The sequence below is a fragment of the Oncorhynchus mykiss genome, chromosome 7 (assembly GCF_013265735.2).
Source record: "Oncorhynchus mykiss isolate Arlee chromosome 7, USDA_OmykA_1.1, whole genome shotgun sequence".
Taxonomy (NCBI): domain Eukaryota; kingdom Metazoa; phylum Chordata; class Actinopteri; order Salmoniformes; family Salmonidae; genus Oncorhynchus; species Oncorhynchus mykiss.
In genome coordinates this window covers 70635092-70662601 of record NC_048571.1, presented here as the reverse complement: position 1 = coordinate 70662601, position 27510 = coordinate 70635092, and the positions used below count along the sequence as shown (strand labels likewise).

At 41.6% G+C, this 27510-nt stretch overlaps 2 protein-coding genes across 5 annotated transcripts; one reads left to right on the top strand and one right to left on the bottom strand.

Moving 5' to 3' along the window:
- Window positions 1-206: 206 nt before the first annotated feature.
- Window positions 207-11868, bottom strand: c7h6orf89 (chromosome 7 C6orf89 homolog). Of its 4 annotated transcripts, none has more exons than XM_021610392.2 (8): window positions 11327-11868; window positions 10500-10820; window positions 9964-10129; window positions 9701-9849; window positions 9365-9513; window positions 4997-5132; window positions 4749-4872; window positions 207-3185 (listed from the first exon to the last, which is right to left on the bottom strand). In XM_021610392.2, the coding sequence occupies exons 2-8, from the start codon at window positions 10686-10688 to the stop codon at window positions 3103-3105; spliced, it is 996 nt and encodes a 331-aa protein (XP_021466067.2). In that variant the 5' UTR covers window positions 10689-10820; window positions 11327-11868; the 3' UTR covers window positions 207-3102. The 4 variants fall into 4 exon arrangements, with proteins under 4 accessions (XP_021466067.2, XP_021466066.2, XP_036839866.1 ...); XM_021610391.2 differs by having other exon boundaries at window positions 10500-10787; XM_036983971.1 differs by having other exon boundaries at window positions 207-2565; window positions 10500-10787.
- A 112-nt stretch (window positions 11869-11980) lies between these two features.
- Window positions 11981-24424, top strand: LOC110528372 (ADP-ribosylation factor-like protein 8A). Its single transcript, XM_021610393.2, has 7 exons — window positions 11981-12365; window positions 20166-20246; window positions 20372-20445; window positions 20641-20734; window positions 21766-21833; window positions 21931-22001; window positions 22104-24424. The coding sequence occupies exons 1-7, from the start codon at window positions 12243-12245 to the stop codon at window positions 22157-22159; spliced, it is 567 nt and encodes a 188-aa protein (XP_021466068.1). The 5' UTR covers window positions 11981-12242; the 3' UTR covers window positions 22160-24424.
- Window positions 24425-27510: the final 3086 nt, after the last annotated feature.

The window sequence follows — 27510 nt, the reverse complement described above, 5'->3', positions numbered from 1 at the left end:
ACCTCAAAGGTGTTGTTCCCGGGGTGCGTAGGACTGGTTATAGATACTTTTTTAGGATCAGCAATTTCTGCAGGCTGTTCAGATATGTAAAAGGTGAACATTTACTACTTGAAAATATGTAGCAGTAGCCAACATAGGAAAAAGCCCTGAAAGTACTTACTTTTTGTCAATCTCTGCATATAACTGACAAGCAACACAGCACTCAGTAGAGCAGAAAACATTTATTTATAAACATTATATAAACATTCAGCATCTGACAAGAGTGCAGAAAATCAAACTATTTGATATAATGCTCTCTGATTACGATCCAACACAGATTATTGCACATTTTATAAGGTCTCATTTTTTCAAGGGATATCTGAAAATACAATGGTCAAATCAGTGTGGATTTCCATGACACCTATTAGACACACACACACACACACAGAGACACTTGTTTTGGTTGTGTGTGTAAACCTAGACTCACATTGCAATTTGATCACACAAAGCTATTATTCAAAGCCAATTTAAACAAGTTGAATTGTCTTAATTGTATTTTCAGCTGGTGTACAAACTGAAAGTAAAAGGCACACAAACAAAATGTAAGAATGGGAAGAATAGAAATCCGGCACATAACAGCTCTACTACCAATTCTTAGACTTGCTTTCAATGAGAATGACAGATATAACTCACATTTCTATGTGAATTTGGTCAGGTGGCCCAGAAAGTTAAATATTGCAGCTTTAAAGCCAGCAACATACATTACCCTGTTTTCATCAAAGTATCCAGTGCAGCCTGCTTGAAGGACAACATTAGTAGTAGTCTTAACCTTGCTAACAGAAACAAAACTAAATAATTTAACATACTGTAAGTAAGGCGTGATAAGAAAAAGGCAAGCTTGAACTCAAGGCAAATGTTTCAGGATCAGGAAGGAGATGATAGCGGTTGGTGAAAGCTGAGGGCCTTGAACCAAATATATACTTTGAGCAGCAAAGACAATGATAAAGATCTCACCCACCCAACTGGGCTTCGAGTAAAGAGATCAAACACCACCCAACTGGGTTTCAGACTGGGTTATCCACCCAGAAAACTGACTCAAATAAGGACATTTTTGGCACTATCCTCAGAGTTCATACAAAGGGAATTGGATATGTGTACTACCAAAGAACAGTTGCATTCACAGTATGTATATACACAATATGGCAGTAGTACATGCCAATACATCCCCAGTCATGAAGTCTAACCGTAATAACCACTGTTAATCATTTAGGCTTCAATACATGGACATCATTTGAACATGACAAAATAATAAAAGCAGCTCTGATAACAGAATTCCCTTGAAAATACACAGGTACCTGCTCAAATAAAGGAAACACCAACATAGTGTCTTAATATGGTGTTGAGCCATCAGAACAGCTTCAATGAGCCTTGGCATAAATTCAACAAGTGTCTGGACCTCTATTGGAGGCACCATTCTGCCACGAGAAATTCCATAATTTGCTGTTTTGTTGGAGGAAAACGCTGTCTCAGGTTATGCTCCTGAATCTCCCATGTATTCAATTGAGTTGAGATCTGGTGACACACCACTTAAACCCCCTATGCTCCTTTGAGACCCTTCTTTCAAAGTCACTGACATCTCTTCTCCTAGCCATGGTAGATAATGGGCAACCGGGCATTTTTATACATGACGCTAAGCATGATGGGATGTTATTTAATTAACTCAGGAACCACACCTGCTTTCAATATACTTTGTATCCCTCATTTACTCAAGAGTTTCCTTTATTTTGGCAGTTACCAGTACATAATCACATTGTTATTGATGCATTGAGAAAACCAAAGTGACAAGTCTAAAAACAGATTTACTTAAAACGGTGACAATGTATAACTTAACAATATGGCCATAACTTGACATTGTGTAAAATTGTGAATTCTGAGAGATTAAAACTGTATAAATATTATGTTCAGCAATAGAACAGGATCAATTCTCAGAACGGCGACAGTGTGACAACATCAAACACTGACATTGTCAACAAGTTCCGGATAGCTAAAGTGCTTGGGCGAATGGACGACAGGGGGAAAAAGCAGAGACAAAACAAAAACAATCAGTGAAAAGAACATTAACATACAGCATTTAAAATTATGGCACAAGCACTTACCGTCAACTATATATTAAATACAATTTCTGCACTTTGTTATCAAAAGCAATTCACCTTAAATGTAGAAATCAATTTTACACATCCTCCTAACCAACTGTCATTGTTACATTAGCAGCGACATGTTGAATTTAGATGAATACAGACCAGTTCATAAGTGAGTAGATGAGGGAGGGCAGCACTGCAAAACTGTCCAATTCTGGATGTGATTTGATCGCAACTAAAATACATAACCAAAATAATCTTGAACATTCCAACTGAACACAGCATAGGAGCAAAGGCCTTCTGATGTTCCAAAAATTAGATCAGTCACCCTCTCCATTTCTCTTCTTTGGGCTGAATGGGAGAACGTTCCAGCCTCTTCCTCACCAACACACATCTCCCAGCCCGAGTGTGGTCCCTCCCTGCTTATAATCATCCAGTTGCCGCAGATCTGTGAAGGGATATCAATGAAGAGGCACAGGTAGGGGCTAGAGATGAGTTTGATATTAGGCCAGAGAGGGGTGAGGTTTAGGGATTGGTTTGGTATTATGCAAGAGAACAGTAGGGGCTAGGGATGAGTTTGATATTAGGCCAGAGAGGGGTGAGGTTTAGGGATTGGTTTGGTATTAGGCAAGAGAACAGTAGGGGCTAGGGATGAGTTTGATATTAGGCCAGAGAGGGGTGAGGTTTAGGGATTGGTTTGGTATTAGGCAAGAGAACAGTAGGGGCTAGGGATGCGTGTAGTATTAGGGGAAACTCTTCAGTCTCTTTTGTGCCTGTGGAAAGTATACTTTTCCAGACCTAGAGAGGAGGGTGGGACAAGCCTACAAGGGACAGTTAAAAGGTCCAATCACAGGAAGTGATATTCTCAGCCGGTAAGAAGTCTGGACTGGAGTGAGGGTTTAAGAGTTCTGGATGGCAAGTCCAAACCCTCCATCCTCCTCCCCTTTACTCCCATTCTGTCTCGTTCAGTTTTTCCTCTCCTCCCTCAGAAAGTGGAACCGTCACAAACAATGTTCTGGTCTCGGCCGGGGAACAGCTCCATCTGCCAGTAGCGCGGGTCAGCATATACTGGCAGGGTCAAAGCACAAAGGTCAAACTAAATGCAAACTTGTATAGGTCTATAAAAAAAAAAAGGATTTTGTTACAGCCTAGCACAAACTAGAGGTCGACCGATTATGATTTTTCGACGCAGATACTGATTATTGGAGGACCAAAAAAAACAGATACCAATTAAATCGGCCGTTTTTAAAATGTATATACATCTATAATAATGACAATTACAACAATACTGAATGACCAATGAACACTTATTTTAACTTAATATAATACATCAATAAAATCTATTTAGTCTCAAATAAATAATGAAACATGTTCAATTTGGTTTAAATAATTCAAAAACAAAGTGTTGGAGATTAAAGTAAAAGTGCAACACGTGCCAGGTAAAAAAGCTAACGTTTAAGTTCCTTGCTCAGAACATATGAAAGCTGGTGGTTCCTTTTAACATGAGTTTTCAATATTCCCAGGTAAGAAGTTTTAGGTTGTAGTTATTATAGGACTCTCTCTCTATACCATTTGTATTTCATATATCTTTGACTATTGGATGTTCTAATAGGTACTTTAGTATTGCCAGCCTAATCTCGGGAGTTGATAGGCTTGAAGTCATAAACAGCTCAATGCTTGAAGCATTGCGAAGAGCTGCTGGCAAACAGTGTTTGAATGAATGCTTATGAGCCTGCTGCTGCCTACCACCACTCAGTCAGACTGCTCTATCAAATCATAGACATAATTATAACATAATAACACACAGAAATGAGCCTTAGGTCATTAATATGGTAAAAACCGGACACTATCATTTCGAAAACAAAACGTTTATTCTTTCAGTGAAATACGGAACCATTCCGTATTTTATCTTACGGGGGGCATCCATAAGTCTAAATATTCCTGTTACATTGCACAACCGTCAATGTTATGTCATAATTATGTAAAATCCTGGCAAATTAGTTCGCAACGAGCCAGGCGGCCCAAACTGTTGCATATACCCCGACTCTGTGTGCAATGAACGCAAGAGAAGTGACACAATTTCCCTAGATAATATTGCATGCTAACATGAATTTCTTAAAACAATATATACTTGTGTATTGATTTTAAGAAAGGCATTGATGTTCATGGTTAGGTACATTCGTACAACGATTGTGCTTTTTTCACAAATGCACTTTTGTTAAATAAGTAGGCTGTGATTCAATGATAAATTAACAGGCTCCGTATCGATTATATGCAATGCAGGACAAGCTAGATAAACTAGTATTATCATCAACCATGTGTAGTTAACTAGTGAATGTTAAGATTGATTGTTTTTTTAAGGTAAGTTTAATGCTAGCTAGCACCTTACCGTGGCTCCTTGCTGCACTCTCAGAACAGGTAGTCAGCCTGCCACGCAGTCTCCTCGTGGAGTGCAATGTAATCGGCCATAGTCGGTGTCCAAAAATGCCGATTGTTATGAAAACTTGAAATCGGCCCCAATTAAATTGGCCATTCCGATGAATTGGTAAACCTCTAGCACAAACACACCATATTCAAATAATGAACTAAAAAATTAACACAGTATACGTGTAAGTACGTTTGTGTTCTCACCCATATCTCCCGGTCCCAGCCAGAGGTTGAAGGAGCTACAGTGTTTTTGACAGCGGTGGACAGGGACCACTCGAACCGTGGGTAGCCCTTCTCCTACCACCAGCCAGCCCAGCACACGCACCCCCTAAAACACACACACACACACACACACAATACCACTGTACCAACATGCTGCTGAATCACACCAAACACCATAACAACAAACATGCATGTTTGTATATTTGGGCTGTGTTAGAGGCCAGACTCACTCTGCTCTGAGAGTTGGCACTATGCGTGACCAGGCAACGCTGCAGTGTTGTTCCAGCGCTGTCCAGTAGAGGACATAGCTCAGCTTTGGGGAACAGCCACCTCAACACCTTCTCTCTGGCACCAGATGCAAACCTCCTAGGGAGTGGAGGGTGGAGGAGAGGTGATTTAGTCAGATGAGAATAACAGAAATGCATCCTTGTTTTCTTTCCTTGGAGACCTGTTTTTAAAGTGACCAAGTCATGCTCATTACAGTGCAGTCAGAAATAGTATTCAGACCCCTTGATTTTCCCCCCACATTGTTAAGTTAGTCTTATTCTAAAAAAATATATATTCCCCTCAATCTACACACCCCATAACAACAAAGCCAACAGGTTTGAGATTGTTTATTTTTAAATATCACATTTACATAAGTAGTCTGACCCATTAGTAGGTACTTTATTGAAGCACCTTTAGCAGTGATTACAGCCTTGAGTCTTCTTGGGTATGACACCACAACTGTATTTGGGGAGTTTCTCCCAGTCTTCTCTGCAGATCCTCTCTAGCTCTGTCAGGTTGCTGCACAGCTATTGTCAGGTCTCTTCAGAGATGTTCGATCGGGTTCAAGTCCGGGCTCTGGCTGGGCCACTCAAGGACATTCAGGGACTTGCCCGAAGCCACACCTGCATTGTATTGGCTGTGTGTTTAGGGTCGCTGTCCTGTTAGAAGGTGAACTGTTGCCCCAGTAGGATGTCCGGAGTAGGTTTTCATCGAGGATCTCTCTGTACTGTGTCGTTCATCGTTCCCTCAATCCTGACAAGTCGTCCAGTCCCTGCCGCTGAAAAACATCCCCACAGCATGATGCTGCCACCCCCATGCTTCACCGTAGGGATGGTGCCTGGGTTCCTCCAGACATGACACTTGGCATTCAGGCCAAAGAGTTTAATATTGGTTTCATCAGACCAGAGAATATTGTTTTTCATGGTCAGAGTCCTTTAGGTGCCTGGCAAACTCCAAGGGGGCTGTCATGTGCCTTTTACTGAAGAGTGGCTTCCATCTGGACACTCTACCATAAAGGACTGATTGGCGGAGTGCTGCAGAGATGTTTGGGTTTCTGGAAGGTTCTCCCATCTTCACAGAGGAACTGACCAAGGCCCTTCTCCTGCGATTGCTCAGTTTGGACGGGCGGGGGTTCTAGGAAGAGTCTTGGTGGTTCCAAACTTCTTCCATTTCAGAATGATGGAGGCCACTGTGTTCTTGGGGGACCTTCAATGCTGCAGACATTTTTTTGGTACCCTTCCCCAGATTCTGTCTCAGAGCTCTACGGCCAATTCCTTCAAACTCATGGCTTGGTTTTTGCTATGACATACACTGTCAACTGTGTAACCTTATATAAACAGGTGTGTGCCTTTCCAATTCATGTCTAATCAATTGAATTTACCACAAGTGGACTCCAATGAAGTTGTAGAAACAGCAAGGATGTTCAATGGAAACTTTCAAATCTCATAGCAAAGGGTCTGAATCATTATGGAAATAAGTTATCTGTTTTACCTTTGCAAACATTGTTTTCACTTTGTCATTATGGGGTATTGTGTGTAGATTGCTAAGGAAAAAAAATAATAAATGTATTCAATTTTATAATAAGTCTAATGTAACAAAATGTGGAAAAGGGAAGGGATCTGAATACTTTCCAAATGCACTGCATGTGTGTGTAGTTGTGTGTCTGTGTTTATCTACAGTGCCTTGCGAAAGTATTCGGCCCCCTTGAACTTTGCGACCTTTTGCCACATTTCAGGCTTCAAACATAAAGATATAAAACTGTATTTTTTTTGTGAAGAATCAACAACACGTGGGACACAATCATGAAGTGGAACGACATTTATTGGATATTTCAAACTTTTTTAACAAATCAAAAACTGAAAAATTGGGCGTGCAAAATTATTCAGCCCCTTTACTTTCAGTGCAGCAAACTCTCTCCAGAAGTTCAGTGAGGATCTCTGAATGATCCAATGTTGACCTAAATGACTAATGATGATAAATACAATCCACCTGTGTGTAATCAAGTCTCCGTATAAATGCACCTGCACTGTGATAGTCTCAGAGGTCCGTTAAAAGCGCAGAGAGCATCATGAAGAACAAGGAACACACCAGGCAGGTCCGAGATACTGTTGTGAAGAAGTTTAAAGCCGGATTTGGATACAAAAAGATTTCCCAAGCTTTAAACATCCCAAGGAGCACTGTGCAAGCGATAATATTGAAATGGAAGGAGTATCGGACCACTGCAAATCTACCAAGACCTGGCCGTCCCTCTAAACTTTCAGCTCATACAAGGAGAAGACTGATCAGAGATGCAGCCAAGAGGCACATGATCACTCTGGATGACCTGCAGAGATCTACAGCTGAGGTGGGAGACTCTGTCCATAGGACAACAATCAGTCGTATATTGCACAAATCTGGCCTTTATGGAAGAGTGGCAAGAAGAAAGCCATTTCAGATATCCATAAAAAGTGTTGTTTAAAGTTTGCCACAAGCCACCTGGGAGACACACCAAACATGTGGAAGAAGGTGCTCTGGTCAGATGAAACCAAAATTGAACTTTTTGGCAACAATGCAAAACGTTATGTTTGGCGTAAAAGCAACACAGCTGAACACACCATCCCCACTGTCAAACATGGTGGTGGCAGCATCATGGTTTGGGCCTGCTTTTCTTCAGCAGGGACAGGGAAGATGGTTAAAATTGATGGGAAGATGGATGGAGCCAAATACGGGACCATTCTGGAAGAAAACCTGATGGAGTCTGCAAAAGACCTGAGACTGGGACGGAGATTTGTCTTCCAACAAGACAATGATCCAAAACATAAAGCAAAATCTACAATGGAATGGTTCAAAAATAAACATATCCAGGTGTTAAAATGGCCAAGTCAAAGTCCAGACCTGAATCCAATTGAGAATCTGTGGAAAGAACTGAAAACTGCTGTTCACAAATGCTCTCCATCCAACCTCACTGAGCTCGAGCTGTTTTGCAAGGAGGAATGGGAAAAAATTTCAGTCTCTCGATGTGCAAAACTGATTGAGATACACCCCAAGCGACTTACAGCTGTAATCGCAGCAAAAGGTGGCGCTACAAAGTATTAACTTAAGGGGGCTGAATAATTTTGTACAGCCAATTTTTCAGTTTTTGATTTGTTAAAAGTTTGAAATATCCAATAAATGTCGTTCCACTTCATGATTGTGTCCCACTTGTTGTTGATTCTTCACAAAAAAATTGTTTTATATCTTTATGTTTGAAGCCTGAAATGTGGCAAAAGGTCGCAAAGTTCAAGGGGGCCGAAATACTTTCACAAGGCACTGTACATATGCACGCACACCAGGTAGCCTAGCGGTTAAGAGCGTTGGGCCTGTATCCTGGAAAGGTCTCTGGTTCGAATCCCAGAGCCAACTAGGTGAAAAATCAATGTGCCCTTGAGCAAGGCACTTAAACCTTAATTGCTCCTCTAAGTCGCACTCGATAAGACCCAGGGTGGAAATTGTACTTTTTGTTCCAACGGCCACTGTGGCATGCAGATCAAAACAAATCTACCAGCCACTCTTATTTTCTTACCAGCCTAAGTGTTTTTTCATCATAATCACACCAAAAATCACAAATGAGTATGCTTTGTAATGTGGTATATTGCTGAATTCAATTTCATTTTTGTGAACTGTCTTTTAACCAATGTATGTCAAATCAATCATTTAGATACAATAGTAAAAAGTAAAACCGCTTAACAATTCTTCAACTGAACATCAACAAGTGCCTTCCCTGCCACAAAATTCTGAATGATACGACTTGTTAATTATTATTACTTCAGGGTACATATGTTTATTTATGAGCACACAAATAAATTCAGGAGCACAATTAAATTATGTGAGTGTCTTAATGATAAGACATGACTAAACATTTACGAATAAAAAGGTTTTTGCAGTGTTCCATGCTCAATCAAGCACAAATATTTGAGTGATTAGGTGACAATTTTTCAGCTGCCCCTTTAAAAAGGGGCAGGCCATTACTGTGGTGGCAGCACTCAGTGTCTGTCAGGGATGAGATTGAGAATCTCTGTGTCAGACAGTTGCAACAAACGCAAAATAATATTGAACAACTAGCCAAGAAACATGAGGACAAAGCCACACTTTAGTAGCCTTTCAGGTCAATTTGACTAACTTCTACATTTGGGCTTCGGTTTAAAATAAAATTAAAATAAATATTTAAAAAATGTTCCCAAATGCTGTGTGACCAGCCGCCAATGTGGCTGGTGATATTTTTACCCACCAATGCCAAAATCTACCCGCATTTGGCGGGTGTTAATTTCCCACCCTGCTAAATGTCTAAAATGTCAAATGTAATGTAAATGTACCAGAGCAGGGTAAAGTTTGCAGGGCCCTGTGGAAAACCCTCATCATGTGACAGTAGGTTATCTTCCTCCAGTAGTATACTCATGGAGCTGGAGTGGGCTGAGTAGAGCTCCTCTAGCTGCTGCCTCTGCAGACACAGAGACTCCCCACCCTACATAAAGACAGAGGACATATGTCAGGCACAGCCGCAGACAAGACTAACTGCTGATGTTATCTAAATGAACTAGCTCAATAAAGATCATTCTGTGGTGGATCCGTAAACAATGAGCAGACTTGACCCTCACTTTCAGGGAAATTGTTGTTTTTCAGTCTTTCTTTATTGTTAGTGGTGGTCGTACCTTGAGCAGCACAGGCTGTGGACCTCTGCGCATGGCTGCAGACTCTCTGAGTGTTTCAGGGACCTCCAGCACAGAGGACACCTCAGCACAGCCAGAACAGTTGACCAGGCCCTGTTGCAGAGCCCCTGCACTCCACCACTCATGGAAACCTACAGGAGAGAGAGAGAAGCTGCTGTTACACACACTGGCTAGGAACAAAGACCCATTGTCTATAGTGAACAACTATGGATAGTGTCTAAAATAGTGTTTTAGACTTACTGTACCTTGCAGGTTGTATTTCTTGGCAATGGGCAGAGCCAGCAGTCTGATGTGGCTGAGGGGGGATGACCAGTTATGTCCCCCCGTGTACGTCACACCTAGCTGGGGCCGAGTCTGGGGGTAGGTGAAGGCCAGCACCACCACCACCAGAAAGCCTACTGCTACCACAAACTACAGTATGGAAAAAGAGGAACTAGTGAGAGGATGGTTCATCAATGCAGGGATTGATATTAAGGGTTGCCTTATTGACCAGGGCAAGTGACCTGAGCAATCATGCAAGATGAGCCTGCTCTGTGGTTTCCCCATTGGGTAGGTGATTGTGTTTTACTGAAAACAAACAAAATGCAAAGAATTCTATCAGTCTGTTCTTTCTGGTTCCTCCCATGTAGGTGCAAATAGCCACTTTAGATTTTTCTGCAAGCGATCAATCTTTGGGCAACCCAAAAATACTCCTGACTTTCCCGATGGGCAAGTGCCTTTTAGACAGTCCCTGTGTATGATCTTACATGAGTGTGTGTGTGTGTGTGTGCGCGCATCTTACCTTGATGGTGGCTCGAAGGATGGGGAATTGTGGTGGGTCTCTTCGAGGCTCGTTGGTCTCCAAGACTTGTTTGATAAACTTCTCGATCTCCCGCTCTGACATGCCATAGCGATACCCCGACTGGCGGAGAATATCGATGCTCTCAGACAGCTTGTCGTAGATGCAAGGCTCACTCAGTGTGGTGCCCATGGCAAACAATGCGGTCCAACTGATTTCAGTCAACAGTTAATTTAGGAGGACAGTGCCTCTAGCCTTCCGGTTGCAGCTGCGTCACTCATATTGTCTTCCCTGTTTGAAGTTGAAGAGGTTGGTAAGAAAGCACTTCCAAAGCCCCAGACAGAAGATACACAAACAATGCTGATTATTTGGCTGAACATGGCATTGGACTGTGGTCAAAACAGACACCGTGTCAATGTCAACACATGCATATGTGAACTTTATGCAATAAGTAGTAATTTGCATGTGTGAACAATATCAACAAACAATTTAGAGGTTAAAAAAAAAGAAAGTTGGACAGAAGCTAAACAGGCAGATAAATCTTTCCTTCGAAATCCACAATGTACAGAACGCATCTAACGTTACTAAGTTCAACTCGAAGTCAATCTAACCATTGTATATATTTATGTTATTCTAACGTTGTCGTTTTACCTTTATCATACAGTGAGTGTGCCAGCGACAGCAGTGGGGTAAACAAATAAACAATGCTAACGTTAGCTAGCTAATTGGCTAGGACCCTAACTTAGCTTTTCTACTTTTAACAGGTATAGCTAGCTAGATTTCATAAGATCAAGGAAACGTCATATTTCAAACAGTGATCTTGAACTCACCGTTTTTTTTAAATTGTTCTTTTTTTTTTTTTTACAGATCTATTGTCTCGTTCATATTTAGCTTCGTGTCGACCAAGCAACCTTTCCCACTTGCTTGCTGTTTGAGAATTTGCGGTCGTCACTAGTTACCACAGCCTTAAAGTCATAAACCACCTCCGCCAATTTCTACAATTTATCTTCTTAAAATCAAATTTTAGACCGAACTTTAATCACACTGCAAATAACCCCAACCTAAATATTTGTTTTCATAAACTTTTATGATAGGCCTATAGACAATTTTACTTTGTGGCTGTGGTAACTAATGGAAACCAGAATTTACCGATGTCACTTGACTTCCCTGTTGGACAGATTCACCTTGAGACTGTCAACAGCAGATTCGTGTAGTAAAACTCAAGATTGATGTTTAAAAAAAACAATTGGTAAAATATGAATTATATAGTCTATATTAATACACTTGTTATTTTTGTATTGGCAGTATATATATATATTTTTTTACATGTATATGAGAAATGTGTTGATGAATCTGCTTTGTCATAAAATGTTATATTTTTTTGTAATATGCAGCTATTTTATCAATCGGCAGAGGGCGCATTTTCGTGAGTGGATCGCAACTAAGCTGGACCCGTTGAACCTCCTTTCACCAAAGCGCCCCTCAGCGCATTGTTTCGCGGATCAGCTGTGAGTGGATCTAAAACCCCACCCAATGAGGAAGGAAAGAAGTGAAGCGAAGCAATACCGACCTCAGGAAAATACGAGGCTTCAAAGCGATTGTCATTCATTAAAGGCGTAAAGTCAAAACACCGCCGTTTATATTGCGATTTTTAAAGACCGAAAATTAAAGACCTTTGAGCGCCGCGGCGGTGAAGACAGCCAGTCAGCTGATATTTTGCTACCAGCTCCTAGCCGCTCTCTCAAGATGATAGCCCTCTTTAACAAGCTGTTGGACTGGTTCAAACAGCTATTTTGGAAGGAAGAGATGGAATTGACACTGGTCGGTCTGCAGTATTCGGGAAAGACAACCTTCGTGAACGTGATAGCGGTAATTTCGCTGTTTACTCGCTCTGTGTCTGTATGCGCCTTCATAAAACTACAGTCATTAGTGTGCACCGATTTACGACGGGAATAGACCGTGGTACAAAGTAGCGGTCCCGTGATTGAAACGCCACTCCACCCTTTAATTGCTACAGTGTCGCAGTACTATTTGTAATCAGGACATTTTCGACCTAGGCAGAAATGAATATGCTATATGTGTGTGGAGTGAAAAATGGTCGTATTTAATTGCAAATAGGACGGATGGTAGGCTATATTAATTGGCCTATTTGATTTATTGAGGGATGGAGACTGGCTGGCTATTTCATCATATGATGTGTTCGCTAGTAGTGATGACGACATCACAAGTGACGTCATAGTTTATGCTGTCGTGAAATACACGCATTACAACCTTGAAATGGGGCACTGTTATTTCATTGTACACCAGAGTTACACAACCTAGTGTTCCACACTGCAGGCTACACTTGGCTGCACAATATTTTATCTCTGACACCAGCCGTAGGCTAGATGACAGTTGGGCTGCTACATACATTAGCCTCAAATACATGCTTCCTCTTTGACTGTATGCATTGTATCACCCAGAGCCCTCATTTGTTACTACTTTATGACAACAACAGCCCTTCCACCTGCTCCATTCAGTGTGTGTCCTCATTTGACTCCTGTTGGCCTGATGAGGATTTGTGGGATTGTAGTGATATCATCTGCAGTGTGGTAGTAGGTTGATGGATGTATAATGGTTTGTCAATTCTACAGGTTTATGAATGGTATGTTGAATGAAGAGGAAATAATTATTACCCTATCTTTATTGTTAGAATTTGTGTTAATACTGTAGACGTGTGTGTGTGTGTGTGTTCACCCTTCTACCGGTGCTGATGAGTATTCCCTCTAAGAACACGTATAAAACCAGGCTGTGCAGAAGAAGGTCATCTGTGTATAAATTCACACCTTACAGTCAGAGCACATTAAATTCAACCTGGACATTTGTCACATGCACCGAATACAACCGGTGTAGGCCTTACAGTGAAATGCTTACTTACAAGCCCTTAACCAACAATGCAGTTTTAAGAAAAATAAGTGTTAAGTAAAAAATATATAAGTCAAAAAAGAAATTAAAGAGCAGCAGTAAAATAACAGTAGCGAGGCTATATATAGGGGGTACCGGTACAGAGTCAATGTGCGGGGGTACAGGTTAGTCGAGGTAATTGAGATAATATGTACATGTAGGTAGAGTTAAAGTGACTATGCATAGATAATAAACAGAGAGTAGCAGTGGTGTAAAATAGGGGGGTGGGGGTGGCAATGCAAATAGTCTGGGTAGCCATTTGATCAGCTGTTCAGGAGTCTTACGGCTTGGGGGTAGAAGCTGTTATGAAGCCTTTTGGACCTAGACTTGGTGCTCCGGTATCGTTTGCCGTACGGTAGCAGATAGAACAGTCTATGACTAGGGTGTCTGGAGTCTTTTGACAATCTTTAGAGCCTTCCTCTGACAGATGGCAGGAAGTTTGGCTCCAGTGATGTACTAGACCGTACGCCATGCCCTCTGTAGTGCCTTGCGGTCGGAGGCTGAGCAGTTGCCATGTCAGGCACTGATGCAACCAGTTAGTGCAGCTGTAGAACCTTTTGAGGACCTGAGGACCCATGTCAAATCTTTTCAGTCTCCTGAGGGGGAATAGGCTTTTACATGCCCTCTTCACAACTGTCTTGGTGTGTTTGGACCATGGTAGTTCGGTGATGTGCACACCAAGGAACTTGAAGCTCTCAGCCTGCTCCACAACAGCCATGTCGATGAGAAGGAGGGTGTGCTCGGTCCTCCTTCTCCTGTTGTCCACAATCATCTCCTTTGTCTTTATCACATTGAGGTAGAGGTTGTTATCCTGGCACCACACGGCCAGGTCTCTGACCTCCTAGGCTATCTTATCATTGTCGGTGACCTACCCTTACCACCTGGGGGTGGCCCGTCAGGAATTCCATGATCCAGTTGCAGAGGGAGGTGTTTAGTCCCAGGGTCCTTAGCTTAGTGATGAGTTTTGAGGGAACTATGGCGTTGAACGCTGAGCTGTAGTCAATGAATAGCATTCTCACATAGGTGTTCCTTTTGTCCAGGTGGGAAAGGGCAGTGTGGAGTGCAATAGAGATGGCATCATCTGTGGATCTGTGAGGCAGAATGCAAATTGGAGTGGGTCTAGGGTTTCTGGCATAATGGTGTTGTTGTGAGCCATGGCTACAGTTCATGCACTTCATGGCTACAGATGTTAGTGCTACGGGTCGGTAGTCATTTAGGCAGGTTGCCTTAGTGTTCTTGGCCACAGGGACTATGGTGGTCTGCTTGAAACATGTTGGTATTACAGACTCAGACAGGGACAGGTTGAAAATGTCAGTGAAGACACTTGCCAGTTGGTCAGCACATGCTGTAATTCATTTGGCCCTGCGGCCTTGTGAATGTTGTCCTGTTTTAAAGGTCTTACTCACATCAGCTATGGAGAGGGTGATCACACAGCCGTCTGGAACAGCTGATGCTCTCATGCATGCTTCAGTGTCGCTTGCCTCGAAGCGAGCATAGAATTATTTTAGCTCGTCTGGTGTGCTCGTGTCACTGGGTAGCTCGCGACTCTGCTTCCCTTTCTGGTCTATAAAAGTTTGCAAGCCCTGCCACATCCAACAAGCGTCGGAGCCGGTGTAGTACGATTCAATCTTAGTCCTTTGTTGACACTTTTCCTGTTTGATGGTTCATCGGAGAGCATAACCTTAAATAAAGGTTAAATAAATAAAAATAGTGGGATTTCTTATAAGTGTCCGGGTTAGAGTCCCGCTCCTTGAAAGCAGCAGCTTTACCCTTTAGCTCAGTGTGGATGTTGCCTGTAATCCATGGCTTCTGGTTGGGGTATGTACGTGCGATCAGTATGGGGACGACGTCATCAATGCACTTATTGATGAAGCCAGTGACTGATGTGGTGTAATCCCTAATGCCTTCGGAAGAATCCCGGAACATGTTCCAGTCTGTGCTAGCAAAACAGTCCTGTAGCTTAGCATCTACGTCATCTGACCACTTCTTTATTTACAGAGTCACTGGTGCTTCCTACTTTAGTTTTAGCTTGTAAGCAGGAATCAGGAGGATAAAATTATGGTCAGATTTGCCAAATGGAGGGCGAGGGAGATCTTTGTACGTGTCTCTGTGTCCGGAGTAAAGGTGTTCTAGAATTGTTTTTGTTCTCCTCAGGTTGCACATTTAACATGCTGGTAGAAATTAGGTAAAACTGATTTAAGTTTCCCTGCATTAAAGTCCCTGGCCACTAGGAGCGGCGCCTCTGGATGAACGTTTTCCTGTTTGCTTATGGCGGAATACAGCTCGTTGAGTGCGCTCTTAGTGCCAGCATTGGTTTGTGGTTGTAAATAGACAGCTATGAAAAATATAGATGAAAATTCTTGGTAAAGAGTGTGGTCTACAGCTTATTATGAGATACTCTACCTCAGGTGAGAAAATCCTTGATACTTCCTTAATATAAGATTTTATGCACCAGCTGTTGTTTACAAATGTACACAGACCGCCACCCCTTGTCTTATCGGAGGCAGCTGTTTTATCTTTTCGATGCAGTGTAAACCCTGCCAGCTGTATGTTATGCATGTTGTTGTTTAGCCACGACTCTGTGAAACATAAGATATTACAGTTCTTAATGTCCCGATGGTAGGATATACGTGATCTTAGCTCGTCTATTTTGTTATCCAATGATTGTACGTTGGCTCATAGGACTGACGGTAGAGGCAGATTACCACTCGCTGTTGGATCCTTACAAGGCACCCTGACCTACGTCCCCGAATGAGAGGGATTTGGGCCTTGTCTCAAGTAAATCCTTCTCATCTGACTCGTTAAAGAAAAAATCTTTGTCCACTACGAGGTGTGTAGTCGCTGTCCTGATATCCAGAAGCTCTTTTTGGTCATAACAGACGGTGGCAGAAACATTATGTACAAAATAACACGCAAAAACACACACAATAGCACAATTGCCTTAGGAGCCCGTAAACCGGCAGCCATCTCCTCCGGTGCCATTCTTGCATCTACCTGCTCCAGCTGAGCCCAATCGCCCAGCCACATTCCCAGACCATGCCTCAGACTCTGCCCTTGCTCCCAGCCCAACCCCAGACCCTGCACTTGTTCCAGCATCACCTGAGCCCAATCCCCATCCTCATCCATTACCCAGCCCCTGCTCCATCCACAGCCCCAGGTCCAGCCCATCCCCAGCCTCATCCCATCATCTGGCCTCATCCCATTACCCAGCCTCGTCCAATTACCCAGCCCCATCACCACCCCCAGGCCCACTGTTTAGTTCATGGCTTTCAAACTTACTGTCTGCGGGGCCATATCCGTCTGGTTTCACAGACCGTCCAATACCCAAGTTACGGATCCTTATGGTGTATCTGTTTAGCTGCCACAGGTGGCAGTGAGTGGGGTTGTTCTGTCTTGTTGTTTGAGAATGCTCTGGATCTGGTCTTGGCTCCCTACTGAGTGCTAGACAGGGATTTGGGAAGACGGTGGCATAGAGACTCGTCCTTGTTTGTCAGATCCTCCCATCTGGGCCTTTTGTGGTCTCATCCGTCTCATAACAGTCCCATTGAGCGGCAGTTAAGTGTCCTTTAAGTCTGCTTTTATTACACAACTGAAGGCCCAGAGGTGGACTTAGCCATACACTGGGCAGTAGGCAGAGGTAGTAGGTGGCTGCAGTATGACCACTTAGTGAGAATGTGTATCTTTAAATGCGTAAACATTTTGGGATGACATGTTCAGATTGAGATGTGATGTATAGAGTAGAAATGGTGTTCGGTTCCACTTAATAGAGAGGGGACCATATCAATTCTAGACATTACATTTCTATTTCCAGGTTGTTGTGAAAGCATTGAAGCAAGCTCCCACTCATGCTCAGAAATCCAAGTACAGATATGTTGGCTCTGCTATAGGCTATGTGTTTCTGGTTAATTCAGATGGGGTAGATGAGGTGACATACCCCCAAGTAAAGCATGTGAGACTGAGGTCCAGTGATCTCAGCTATATAAATGCAATATAGTATAGCTAGGTGCCTGAGTCTTTCCGGAGCATGTGACCTGACCAGGGAAAACTATAGGCACCGTTTCCTAGTTAGACTCAGGTCACATGGTCAGGAAACTCTGGACCCTTATTATATCATCATATCCAGACAATGACATCTTACTTAACAGTGAGTTTCATGGGATGTTGATACCATGTTGTGAGGACAATGGCCCTACTTGACAGTGTTCTCCTGAGGATCAGAGGGATACTCTGGGATGCTCTTGGATACTCTGGGATATTAAGGTCAGATGTTGTTCAGTGGTTATAAAGGTGATACAAAGGCCTCACTTATTTCCTCCCGAGATAATGAGGTCACTCCATAATCTAATCAATAGGTTGGCTGTAGGCTAATCCTGTTGACCTTCTACATAGGACTTTGAGTTTATACAGTGGGCCAAAAAGTATTTAGTCAGCCACCAATTGTGCAAGTTCTCCCACTTAAAAAGACGAGAGAGGCCTGTAATTTTCATCATAGGTACACTTCAACTATGACAGTCAAAATGAGAAAAAAATCCAGAAAATCACATTGTAGGATTTTTAATGAATTGATTTGCAAATTATGGTGAAAAATAAGTATTTGGTCAAATGGAATTATATATATTTTTTTACAAAAAAATGAATACATTCTAAAATAGTTTCCCAACCCTGTTTGTAAGCTTTTAAATGATATCAAACTCAATGTATCTTTTCCAGTAATGAAGACATGGATGTCTCATGGTATGGTGGGGTATTGCCAATGGGGCCAACTTTGAGCCATTCTCCTGAATGTTTTGGCATTCAGGTCCCAAAAGTAACTTTCTGACCTCTTCTTCCATGAGGTAACATTTAAATCTAATGGGATGCTGTCAAAAAGTGATTGAATTGAAATGGATTTACAGTTCTTTGGTATTAAAGTGTCGGTGTGTCTGGCTGAAATATAGTTCCTGGTTACATTGCTCCACCAGTGCTTTAGCCTTGTCTGAAACACCTCCAAATAAAATCCAATTTTATTGGTCACATACACATATTTAGCAGATGTTATTGGTCACATACACATATTTAGCAGATGTTATTGGTCACATAGACATATTTAGCAGATGTTATTGGTCACATAGACATATTTAACAGATGTTATTGGTCACATAGACATATTTAACAGATGTTATTGGTCACATAGACATATTTAACAGATGTTATTGGTCACATCGACATATTTAACAGATGTTATTGCAGATGTAGTGAAATGCTTGTGTTCCTAGCTCCAACAATGTAGTAGTATCTAACAGTTCACAACAATACACACATCTAAAAGTAAAATAATGGAATTAAGAAATATATACGATCAGGACAACATGATCAGGGCAACACATCGCCTCGGGAGGAAGGAAATTGAGCTAGGAGCAGGCCCTATATTAAGAAAGTGTCATATTTATGTCAAGTAGAGATATGGCCTTGTGCTGTATAGGGTAGCAGTGTCCTACTTGTGCTTAGTATACTGCTTTAACCTTGCCTCAAGAGAACTGACTTAGAAAATGAAGTGCATCAGGTGATGGTGTGGAATAACCTGTTTTGTAATTTTAGCCCAAGGACAACAGCAACGGAGGCGTTTTCGAGTTGTTCATTTAATAGGAAGCAGCGGCAATGGCTGCACATGATGCTCTCAACTTGAAAAGATTGTTCATCACAGACAGTAGAGTAACAGGATTTTGACAGCACAAGACGAAGGCTTTCTTCTTGAGTTAACCTACAAGTGCCTCAAATGGAGTCACACAGGAAGGTTTATATTGTAAACTAATTTATAATTGGAGATTAGACGGACATTACCACTGCATATATTTGAACATTTCCATATTTTCCTCATCAGATAAACTAAACACATTGTTTTCCTAAAAGGTTACTGTTAGTACTGCTGTCTAGACTGACCTCTAGTGTCAGCGCTCTGCAGATTAATGACTAGTCAGAAATGTCAGCTCCAGGGAGAAGTTTCCCCTAGATACAGATCTAGGTTCAGCTTCCGCTCCCACAATTCTAACCTTAACCATTAGTAGGGATTGGGGAAAATGCTAAACTGACCCAAGACCAGTGTCTAGGGACAACTTCACCCTGCACCAAAAGTCAACCTTTGAAAGCCCCAACAACACTGTGATCTAGGCAGACACAGTGACACCTAGCATGAGACATCAACCAGGAATTTGACTTATTGTTTAAGCGTGGAACCTGTAGGATATTTCAGTGACTTTTTGTCAGCTTGCTCTGAAACAACTCTCTCTCTTCTGTTTAAAGAAAAACCTATTGAATATGTTATTGGTATTACTACCTCATTTGACAATGTTAGCTTCTCTTTATTATAGTCTAGAAAGTTAGGACTATTACAGTGTATATATCAAAGGTAGCTAGATAACTCATTGATCCTGCTTCATGAAATGTGCTACCACCTTGCTTTCAGAGTGACACACAATGTACATATCCACACATGTACATATATTAAGGCCTGAGTGTGTACAGTACAGGAACCTTATTTCTGTGTCTTTACACACCTCTCTGCATGTATCTTATGCTGTAGTCTGGTGAGTGTGGTGAAGGTGCTGCTGGTTGTCGGGATCAGGTGACTTGTGGTCATGTGTCAGACTTCCACATAATTAGTGACTCATTGTTATGATTAATGTGTTTGTTATTCTACTGAACAGTTTATCTACCCCCCCCCCCCTACCCTTCCTTCCCTCCCTCCAGTCAGGACAGTTCAGTGAGGACATGATTCCTACAGTGGGCTTCAACATGAGGAAGATCACCAAGGGCAACGTCACCATTAAGGTCAGAGCAACAGACTTGATAATTACCCTTGGTACTAATGCTGATAGTATTACTGATCGTTTGTGTTTGTACGACTACCTTTTTGAGACTGAAGTGGTGTTTGTGTGTGTTCTGTTGTTCTCCAGCTGTGGGATATTGGGGGTCAGCCTCGATTCCGGAGCATGTGGGAAAGATACTGCCGAGGTGTCAGTGTCATTGTGTAAGTACACACACTAGGGCTGGGAATTGCCAGAGACCTCACGACACAATATTATCACAACACTTAGGTGCCGATAAGATATGTATTGCAATTCTCACGATTCTATATGTATTGTGATCCGATACTGTAATTTTGTTGTGATTCGATGTTCCAAACATATTGTTCACCATGTGCCTCTCTCGCTCTCTCTCTCAGTTACATGGTAGATGCTGCAGACCCAGAGAAGATTGAGGCCTCGAAGAACGAACTACACAACCTCCTAGACAAACCCCAGCTACAGGGGATCCCAGTGAGTATGGAAGAGGGCGATATGAGTGAAGGTATTATAAAGGTATTGGGCATCAGAAGCTCACCCTGAGCAGACTCATAGTGGCATCTGTCACGTACCTAACAACACCCCCCTCTCTCTGTAGCCCAGACATGAATAATGAATGTGTGTCTGAGTGATGTGGGCCTGATTTATCGAACCAAAGGGAGGGATAGATGGAGAGGGAGGAAGAGACAGACAGACAGAAAGAGAAGGGAGGGAAAGTTTGATGGTAAGTGAGATATAAGTCGAGGGGGAGTAAGGAGGGAGAGAAAGAGAGGTTTAAGAGAGACAGGGGAGAGAGGAATGGAGGGAGAGCGAAACAGTGGGCGGTGCTTGAGCATTGCAGATGCTTCTAGTTTTACTAGCATCTCCAAGGCTAGTGCTGTAGCATTGCAGGAGAGATAGAGGGATTGAGGGAGGGAGGGAGGGACGGACAGACAGAGGGAGGGGAGTGTGTGTCTGTCTGGGTCCAGACGTGTATTGACTGGGGGGGGAGATCATTAGCAGGCCTGGGCAGTGCAGTGAGATCCATACAGGATGATCCTCAGAGTAACGTTAGGGGAGAGAAGGTTTCCTCCTTACATCTCTTAACATATCACTGCTCTCATTGCGATGATGATAGGGGCCTAAAAGACAGGGAATGGATGGCAGGAGTAGCATTAACACACTGTCACCCTAACTACAGATGCTACAGCTGACCAGTGGGAAGACATGTTTATTTAAAGCAGTGGAGTGTGGCTGTCAACCATTTTTAAATGAGAGGAAGAAGATGAATAACAGTTTGTCTGGCTAGCTAGCTACTCCCCCATTCACAACAATTCTCACAAAATGCCTTTTATTTCTCCACTCTAGCAGATATTGGCTTTCAACAGTAATGATCAGCTCTAGTTAGTGTGTTGTAAAGCCTGTGGAATGTAAAGTTGAAATGGAATGGGTTTGCAGGAGAAAAGCCTAAAGGCAGGTGCATTGGCAAAGAAAACACTCATGTGGTTTCCCTTGAATTCTCTCAGGTACTGGTTTTAGGGAACAAAAGAGATGTTCCAGGTGCCTTGGATGAGAAGGAGCTGATTGAGAGGATGTGAGTATCGGAGCTGTGACATTTCCTTTTGTAAATGAAGCTTACTATGTGTGTGAAGTTTTCTTCTCTCTAACACTATCCTCTCTGCCTAACCTAGGAACCTGTCAGCCATCCAGGACAGAGAGATCTGCTGTTACTCTATCTCCTGCAAGGAAAAAGACAACATTGGTGAGAAAACAAATGGTTGATTCAAAACGACCTAATTATCTGATAAGGACTTTTTGTTTCTTTGGAGTATTTGAAACAAATGGACTTTCTATCCTCTGGCAGACATCACACTACAGTGGCTGATCCAGCATTCCAGAACCAGGAAGACAACAACATGAGGGCTCAACTCACTGGACGACCCCTCTCCCCTTCCTCTGCCCTAAGACCAATCGTACCCCTCCTTCTTGCCTCCTCTTCTCTTCCCTTCTCTTATCACCCTGGTTCCATTTCTAGCCCCTTCCTTTATCTCGTACACCTTTGGGTGTTAACAGATCTGACAGGATTGGATAGGTGTGAGAAATATGTCAGAATATGGACCCAGCGTCACAATGCTTATACAAATCAAATGTATACATATCTAATCTTCTCGGATCTGTGAACATGGAATAGATAGAGACTAGGAGAAGGGGCTGTCCTCTCATCCTCAGCTCTCCTTTCTTCTTACCCATCTGAGATCCCTATATTTTACTCTTTAAAAACAGCCCTTCTTCCTCTCTCTACCTGATTCCATTCTTGTAAAGAGTGTGTGAAAAATTATGATTTGCACTGTTTAAATGGTTTTGTTTTCTACCTATATGCATTTTTTACACCATGTACTTCAGACTGAACAAAGTGGACTCCGAGCAACTCTTGTTTTCGTTGACTGTTATAGATTTGTTTCTTTTTTTAAAAATGTATATGTACTATACTTGTACAGTGTGGATCTGATTTTGATGAGGTTCTGGTCAAGGAGGTAATCTATTTTCTCTTGCTTAAATGAATCATGTGTTGTTCAAAGTGCAAACTACTCACACACACACTCACTCATTCTGCCTACTAACCTGCATCTTCACAGCTGTTCCCATAGCAACATGGTGGCCATTTTGTCTTTCTACTGGATCAGGTGACAAGCTCTGACCAATGATTTGATATTTTATCAAACACAATTATTTCTAATTTCTTTTGCATGTTACCTAACTGAAAGGAAATGCATTCCTCTTCAATAGGAAGGATGTATACATTTAATACAGAGGTCAGCTCACAAGTTTACAAGACATCAAAGAGAATTGTTCCATACTGATGCAACAGAACTCAATAATGTTTTATACATGTTCGATATCCTTGACAATAAGTAAAACAATTTGATGGTCATCTTATCCAAACAAACATATTATTCACCTTGATGCTGCTCTATTTGAACATATTTTCTCATATCACAGTCAGTCTGTTTTGCGTTTGGAATTGAAACAATGTAATATACGATTTATATCGTGTTATTTGGGGTAGTTTTAGACCCTGATTTGAGTTGTACATATTTTTATCATCAATATCAGTTTAAACTATAATTGCAACCGTTTACTTGAACCTTCCTTTAGAGGCCTACATGACCCTGTCAAACAGTCATGTTTGCTTATGGCAACTGATGGATTTGGAGAGGTTTGATGGAGGGGTCAAGTAAAGTGTAACAATTGCAACCTTGAAAGAGTTTCTCCGATAATTTAGCTAGCTATTCCTAATGTTATTTAACAATATTTGAAGATGGCAACTGCAGCTACTTGGCTATTTTTATGTCACCTGACATTAGCATGCATTGACATTCACAAGCTTTTCTGTCTGACATGTATGTTACTAACAAACACATGTCCATGAATGTTAATGAATGCTATGTGCCATCTCATATAACAATGTTTAATATTCATAAGGAAATATTTATGAACTATTTTAGTGTTAGGTTTTCTTTGTTTTTATGTTTTGAACATGAAACCATGAAAAAAGATTCAATACTAAAATCATGTTCTAAACATACCTCATGGAGCACAGAAATGATGTAAAGCACACAATAACCAACTTGTTTTTTGTTGTTTTCAACAGGTTTTGTCTGATAATTCACTCTAAATATGAATCAAGCCGTTGGCTCCTCTACAGTTTCTCCCTGTTGGATTTTGAGCTCAGCCTTTAATGTAGTGTCATGCAGTTGTAGGGTGCTTCCCAGTAGTCTACCGTGGCTTCCTCTTCTTTGAATCCTTTCCTCCTTTCCTTCATCCGCACAGACATGACAGAACTAGACTGGTGAAAAAAAAGAATCCATCCATATCGCTTTCACACATGCTGCCTTTTCATATCAGTGCAGATGAAGGAAAGGAGATTAGTAGACGAAGCCCCTTCAGAATATTGAGATGCAACCTCCTAGTCCCATCATTCATTTCAACACCACTCCATTGACTTATTGCCAGTTTAAGGTTGCTATTTGTTATTTTAAGTTGAATGTTTGTACCTGACATAATGTACAATGAGTGAATTGGCTTGAAGCCCTCAAAGTAAAAAACGGTCTTGTCTCTAAAATAAAGTGAAAGGTGTAATTTGTTCCACAATGCACCTGCCATGCTACCCTGCCGCTACAGTAACAGACAGTGATGTGTTATTGGTTGACAGTGAAGGACCAGCTTTGTCTTATTCCTCTGCCTAAAAACAGGAGTTTCTTGCCTAATACTGAACAGGCCTGGGCCCAGTTTCCCAATAGTGATGGAATTTAGGCTTACAAGTGTTTTAATGATGCATCTTTCTTACAACGGCTAAACACTTCGCTGAGAGAATGGTTGCTAAGTCCATGGTTGGAGCATGTGTCGATACAGATAGGATCAAAAGAAGATAGCACTGCTCTCGGATCAGCTTCCTCCATTCAAATATTACCTTGACATTAGAATTATTTCACAATACTGATGACGAATCAGCTCCAAGAGAGATATTACCACCTACGGCTGCAAACATTGATGCGGCTAATGCTTAGGCTACTCAATACAAATTAATTATGTACATAAGTTTACATATGAAATATACTGAACAAAAATATAATATATAATATAAATGCACCATGTAAAGTGTTGGTCACATGTTTCATGAGCTGAAATAAAATATCCCAGAAATGTTCCATACAGTATGCACAAAAATCTGATTTCTCTCAGGTTCTGTGTACAAATTTGTTTACATCCCTGTTGGTGAGCATATCTCCTTTGCTGAGATAATCCATCCACCTTACAGGTGTGGCATATCAAGACGCTGATTAAACAGCATGATCATTACACAGGTGCACCTTGTACTGGGGACAATAAAAGCACACTAAAATGGGCAGTTTTGTCACACAACACAATGCCACAGATGTCTCAAGTTTTGAGGGAGTGTGCAATTTGCATGGTGACTGCAGGAATGTCCGCAAGAGCTGTTGACAGAAATGTATTGTTCATTTCTCTTCCATAAGCTACCTCCAATGTCATTTTAGAGAATTTTGCAGTACGTCCAACTGGCCTCACAACAGTAAACCACGTGTAACCCCATCCAGGACTTTTTGGGTGCTTGCTGTCCTCACCAGGGTCTTGACTGCAGTTCAGCATCCCCTTCGATGGCCACTGGCACGCTGGAGAAGGGTGCTCTTCACAGATGAATCCCGGTTTCAAGCGTACTGAGCAGATGGCAGACAGTGTGTATGGCGTCATTTGGGCGAGCGGTTTGCTGATGTCAATGTTGTGAACAGAATGCCCCATGGAGAGGTTATGGTATGGACGGGCATAATCTATGGTCAACGAACACAATTGCATTTTATCGATGGCAATTTTAATGCACAGAGATACCTTGACAAGATCCTGAGGCCCATTGTTGTGCTGTTCATCCGCCGCCATCACATCATGTTTCAGCATGATAATGCACAGCCCCATGTTCCAAGGATCTGTACACAATTCCTGGAAGCTGAAAATGTCTCAGTTTTTCCTTGGCCTGCATACTCACCAGACATGTCACCCATTGACCAATTTTGGGATGCTCTGGATTTTGTGTACGACAGTGTGTTCCAATTCCCGCCAATATCCAGTAACTTCACACAGTCACTGAAAGGAGTGGGACAACATTTCACAGGCCACAATCAAATTGTGTTGTATGAGGCAAATGGTGATCCATAACCCTACCTTTTGTTAAGGTATCTGTGACTAACAGATTCATATCTGTATTAACAGTAATGTGAAATTCATAGATTAGGGCCTAATGAATTTATTGCAATTTTATATGTCGCTTGTTTCTATTAATTGAAAAGCCATTGGCAACTTTGTATTTTTAGTTACCGTTGTTCTGAAGTTATCGGCAGTCACAGAGAAACGGATCAACCATCTGATTCTATGTTTAGCATAGATCTTCTGTACATAAAGTGACGTGGGAGGGCACAACAACCAACTACAACGTTAATAATGATGCTTTTGGGAAACATCTCAGAGATTTAACGACGCTCCTATGAATGTTCTAACGATGAAATTTGCCGTAAGATGCTTTTGTGAAACAGGGCTCTGGTTGTGTTGGGTTTTATTCAGGTTTGGGGTCAATTCCATTTCAATTTAGGAAGTTAACCAACATCCAATTCCAAATTGTACTAATTGAAAAGCATTGTGGAGAATTGGAATATGAATTTCAGTGTATTTCCTAAATTGTCTGGAATTAAAATGGAATTGACCCCAACCCTATCATTACTGTCTACTGGAATTAACTCTGCCTTTAGTTAGCCTATTCTGTATTTTAAAAAATAATACAATTAAGTTTAATACACCTGACTGCTTTTGGGGAGAGTATGCATATTTCTCATGAATTGGAATCTGTACTAATAAACATGTATTAAGTGTTTTTAATAGTTTCAGATGGGATCTTGTAAATAGCCACTTTCATAGGGATAGGGGACAGTATTTTCACGTCCGGATGAAAAGCGTGCCCAAAGTAAACTGCCTGTTACTCAGGCCCAGAAGCTAGGATATGCATATGCAGATTTGGATAGAAAACACTCTAAAGTTTCTAAAACCGTTAAAATAATGTCTGTGAGTATAACAGAACTGATTTGGCAGACCCCGAGGACAAACCATCCAGGCGGAAGAAAAATTGAGGTCATAGTATTTCCCATGAGATTTCTATTGAAAGCCCTATTTAATAGGATCCTGGTTGCAGGTCCTATGGCTTCCACTAGATGTCAACAGTCTTTAAAAATGGGTTGATGTTTTTCTTTTGAGAAATGAAGAAGTATGGCTGTTCTTTGTAAGTGTCACTCCAGATGGATTCTACTGTTTGGTGCGTGTGAACTGGAACGCTCTTCACGTTGTTTTTTTGTATTGGAAACAGTTTATCCCGTCTTAAATTTGATAAATTATTTACGTTTTAGGACACCTTAGGTTGGATTTGGAACGTTGTTTGAAATGTTTGGACCAAGTTTACAGGTAGCGTATTAGATACTTTGTAGTCGTTGGGCGAGTTGGAACCGGTGTATTTCTGAATCAAACGCGCCAAAAAAAATGACATTTTGGGGATATAAAGAAGGACGTTATTGAACAAAATTAGTATTTGTGATGTTTCTGGGACATTTTGGAGTGCCAACAGAAGAAGCTCTTCAAAGGTAGGGCATTTATTATATCGTTTTGTGTCGCCACCTGATTTTCATGTGTTTGTATGCGGGGCGCTGTCCTCAGAT

Bases quoted from the DNA above. Each gene is read 5' to 3' on its own strand.
- c7h6orf89 (XM_021610392.2), bottom strand. From the start codon at position 10,688: ATGGGCACCACACTGAGTGAGCCTTGCATCTACGACAAGCTGTCTGAG. The intron at 9,850-9,963 runs GTACAGTAAGTC...TCTCTCCTGTAG, and splicing joins CAAGAAATACAACCTGCAAG to GTTTCCATGAGTGGTGGAGT. The intron at 9,514-9,700 runs GTACGACCACCA...GTCTTTATGTAG, and splicing joins CACAGCCTGTGCTGCTCAAG to GGTGGGGAGTCTCTGTGTCT.
- LOC110528372 (XM_021610393.2), top strand. From the start codon at position 12,243: ATGATAGCCCTCTTTAACAAGCTGTTGGACTGGTTCAAACAGCTATTT. The intron at 20,446-20,640 runs GTAAGTACACAC...TCTCTCTCTCAG, and splicing joins CGAGGTGTCAGTGTCATTGT to TTACATGGTAGATGCTGCAG. The intron at 21,834-21,930 runs GTGAGTATCGGA...TGCCTAACCTAG, and splicing joins AAGGAGCTGATTGAGAGGAT to GAACCTGTCAGCCATCCAGG.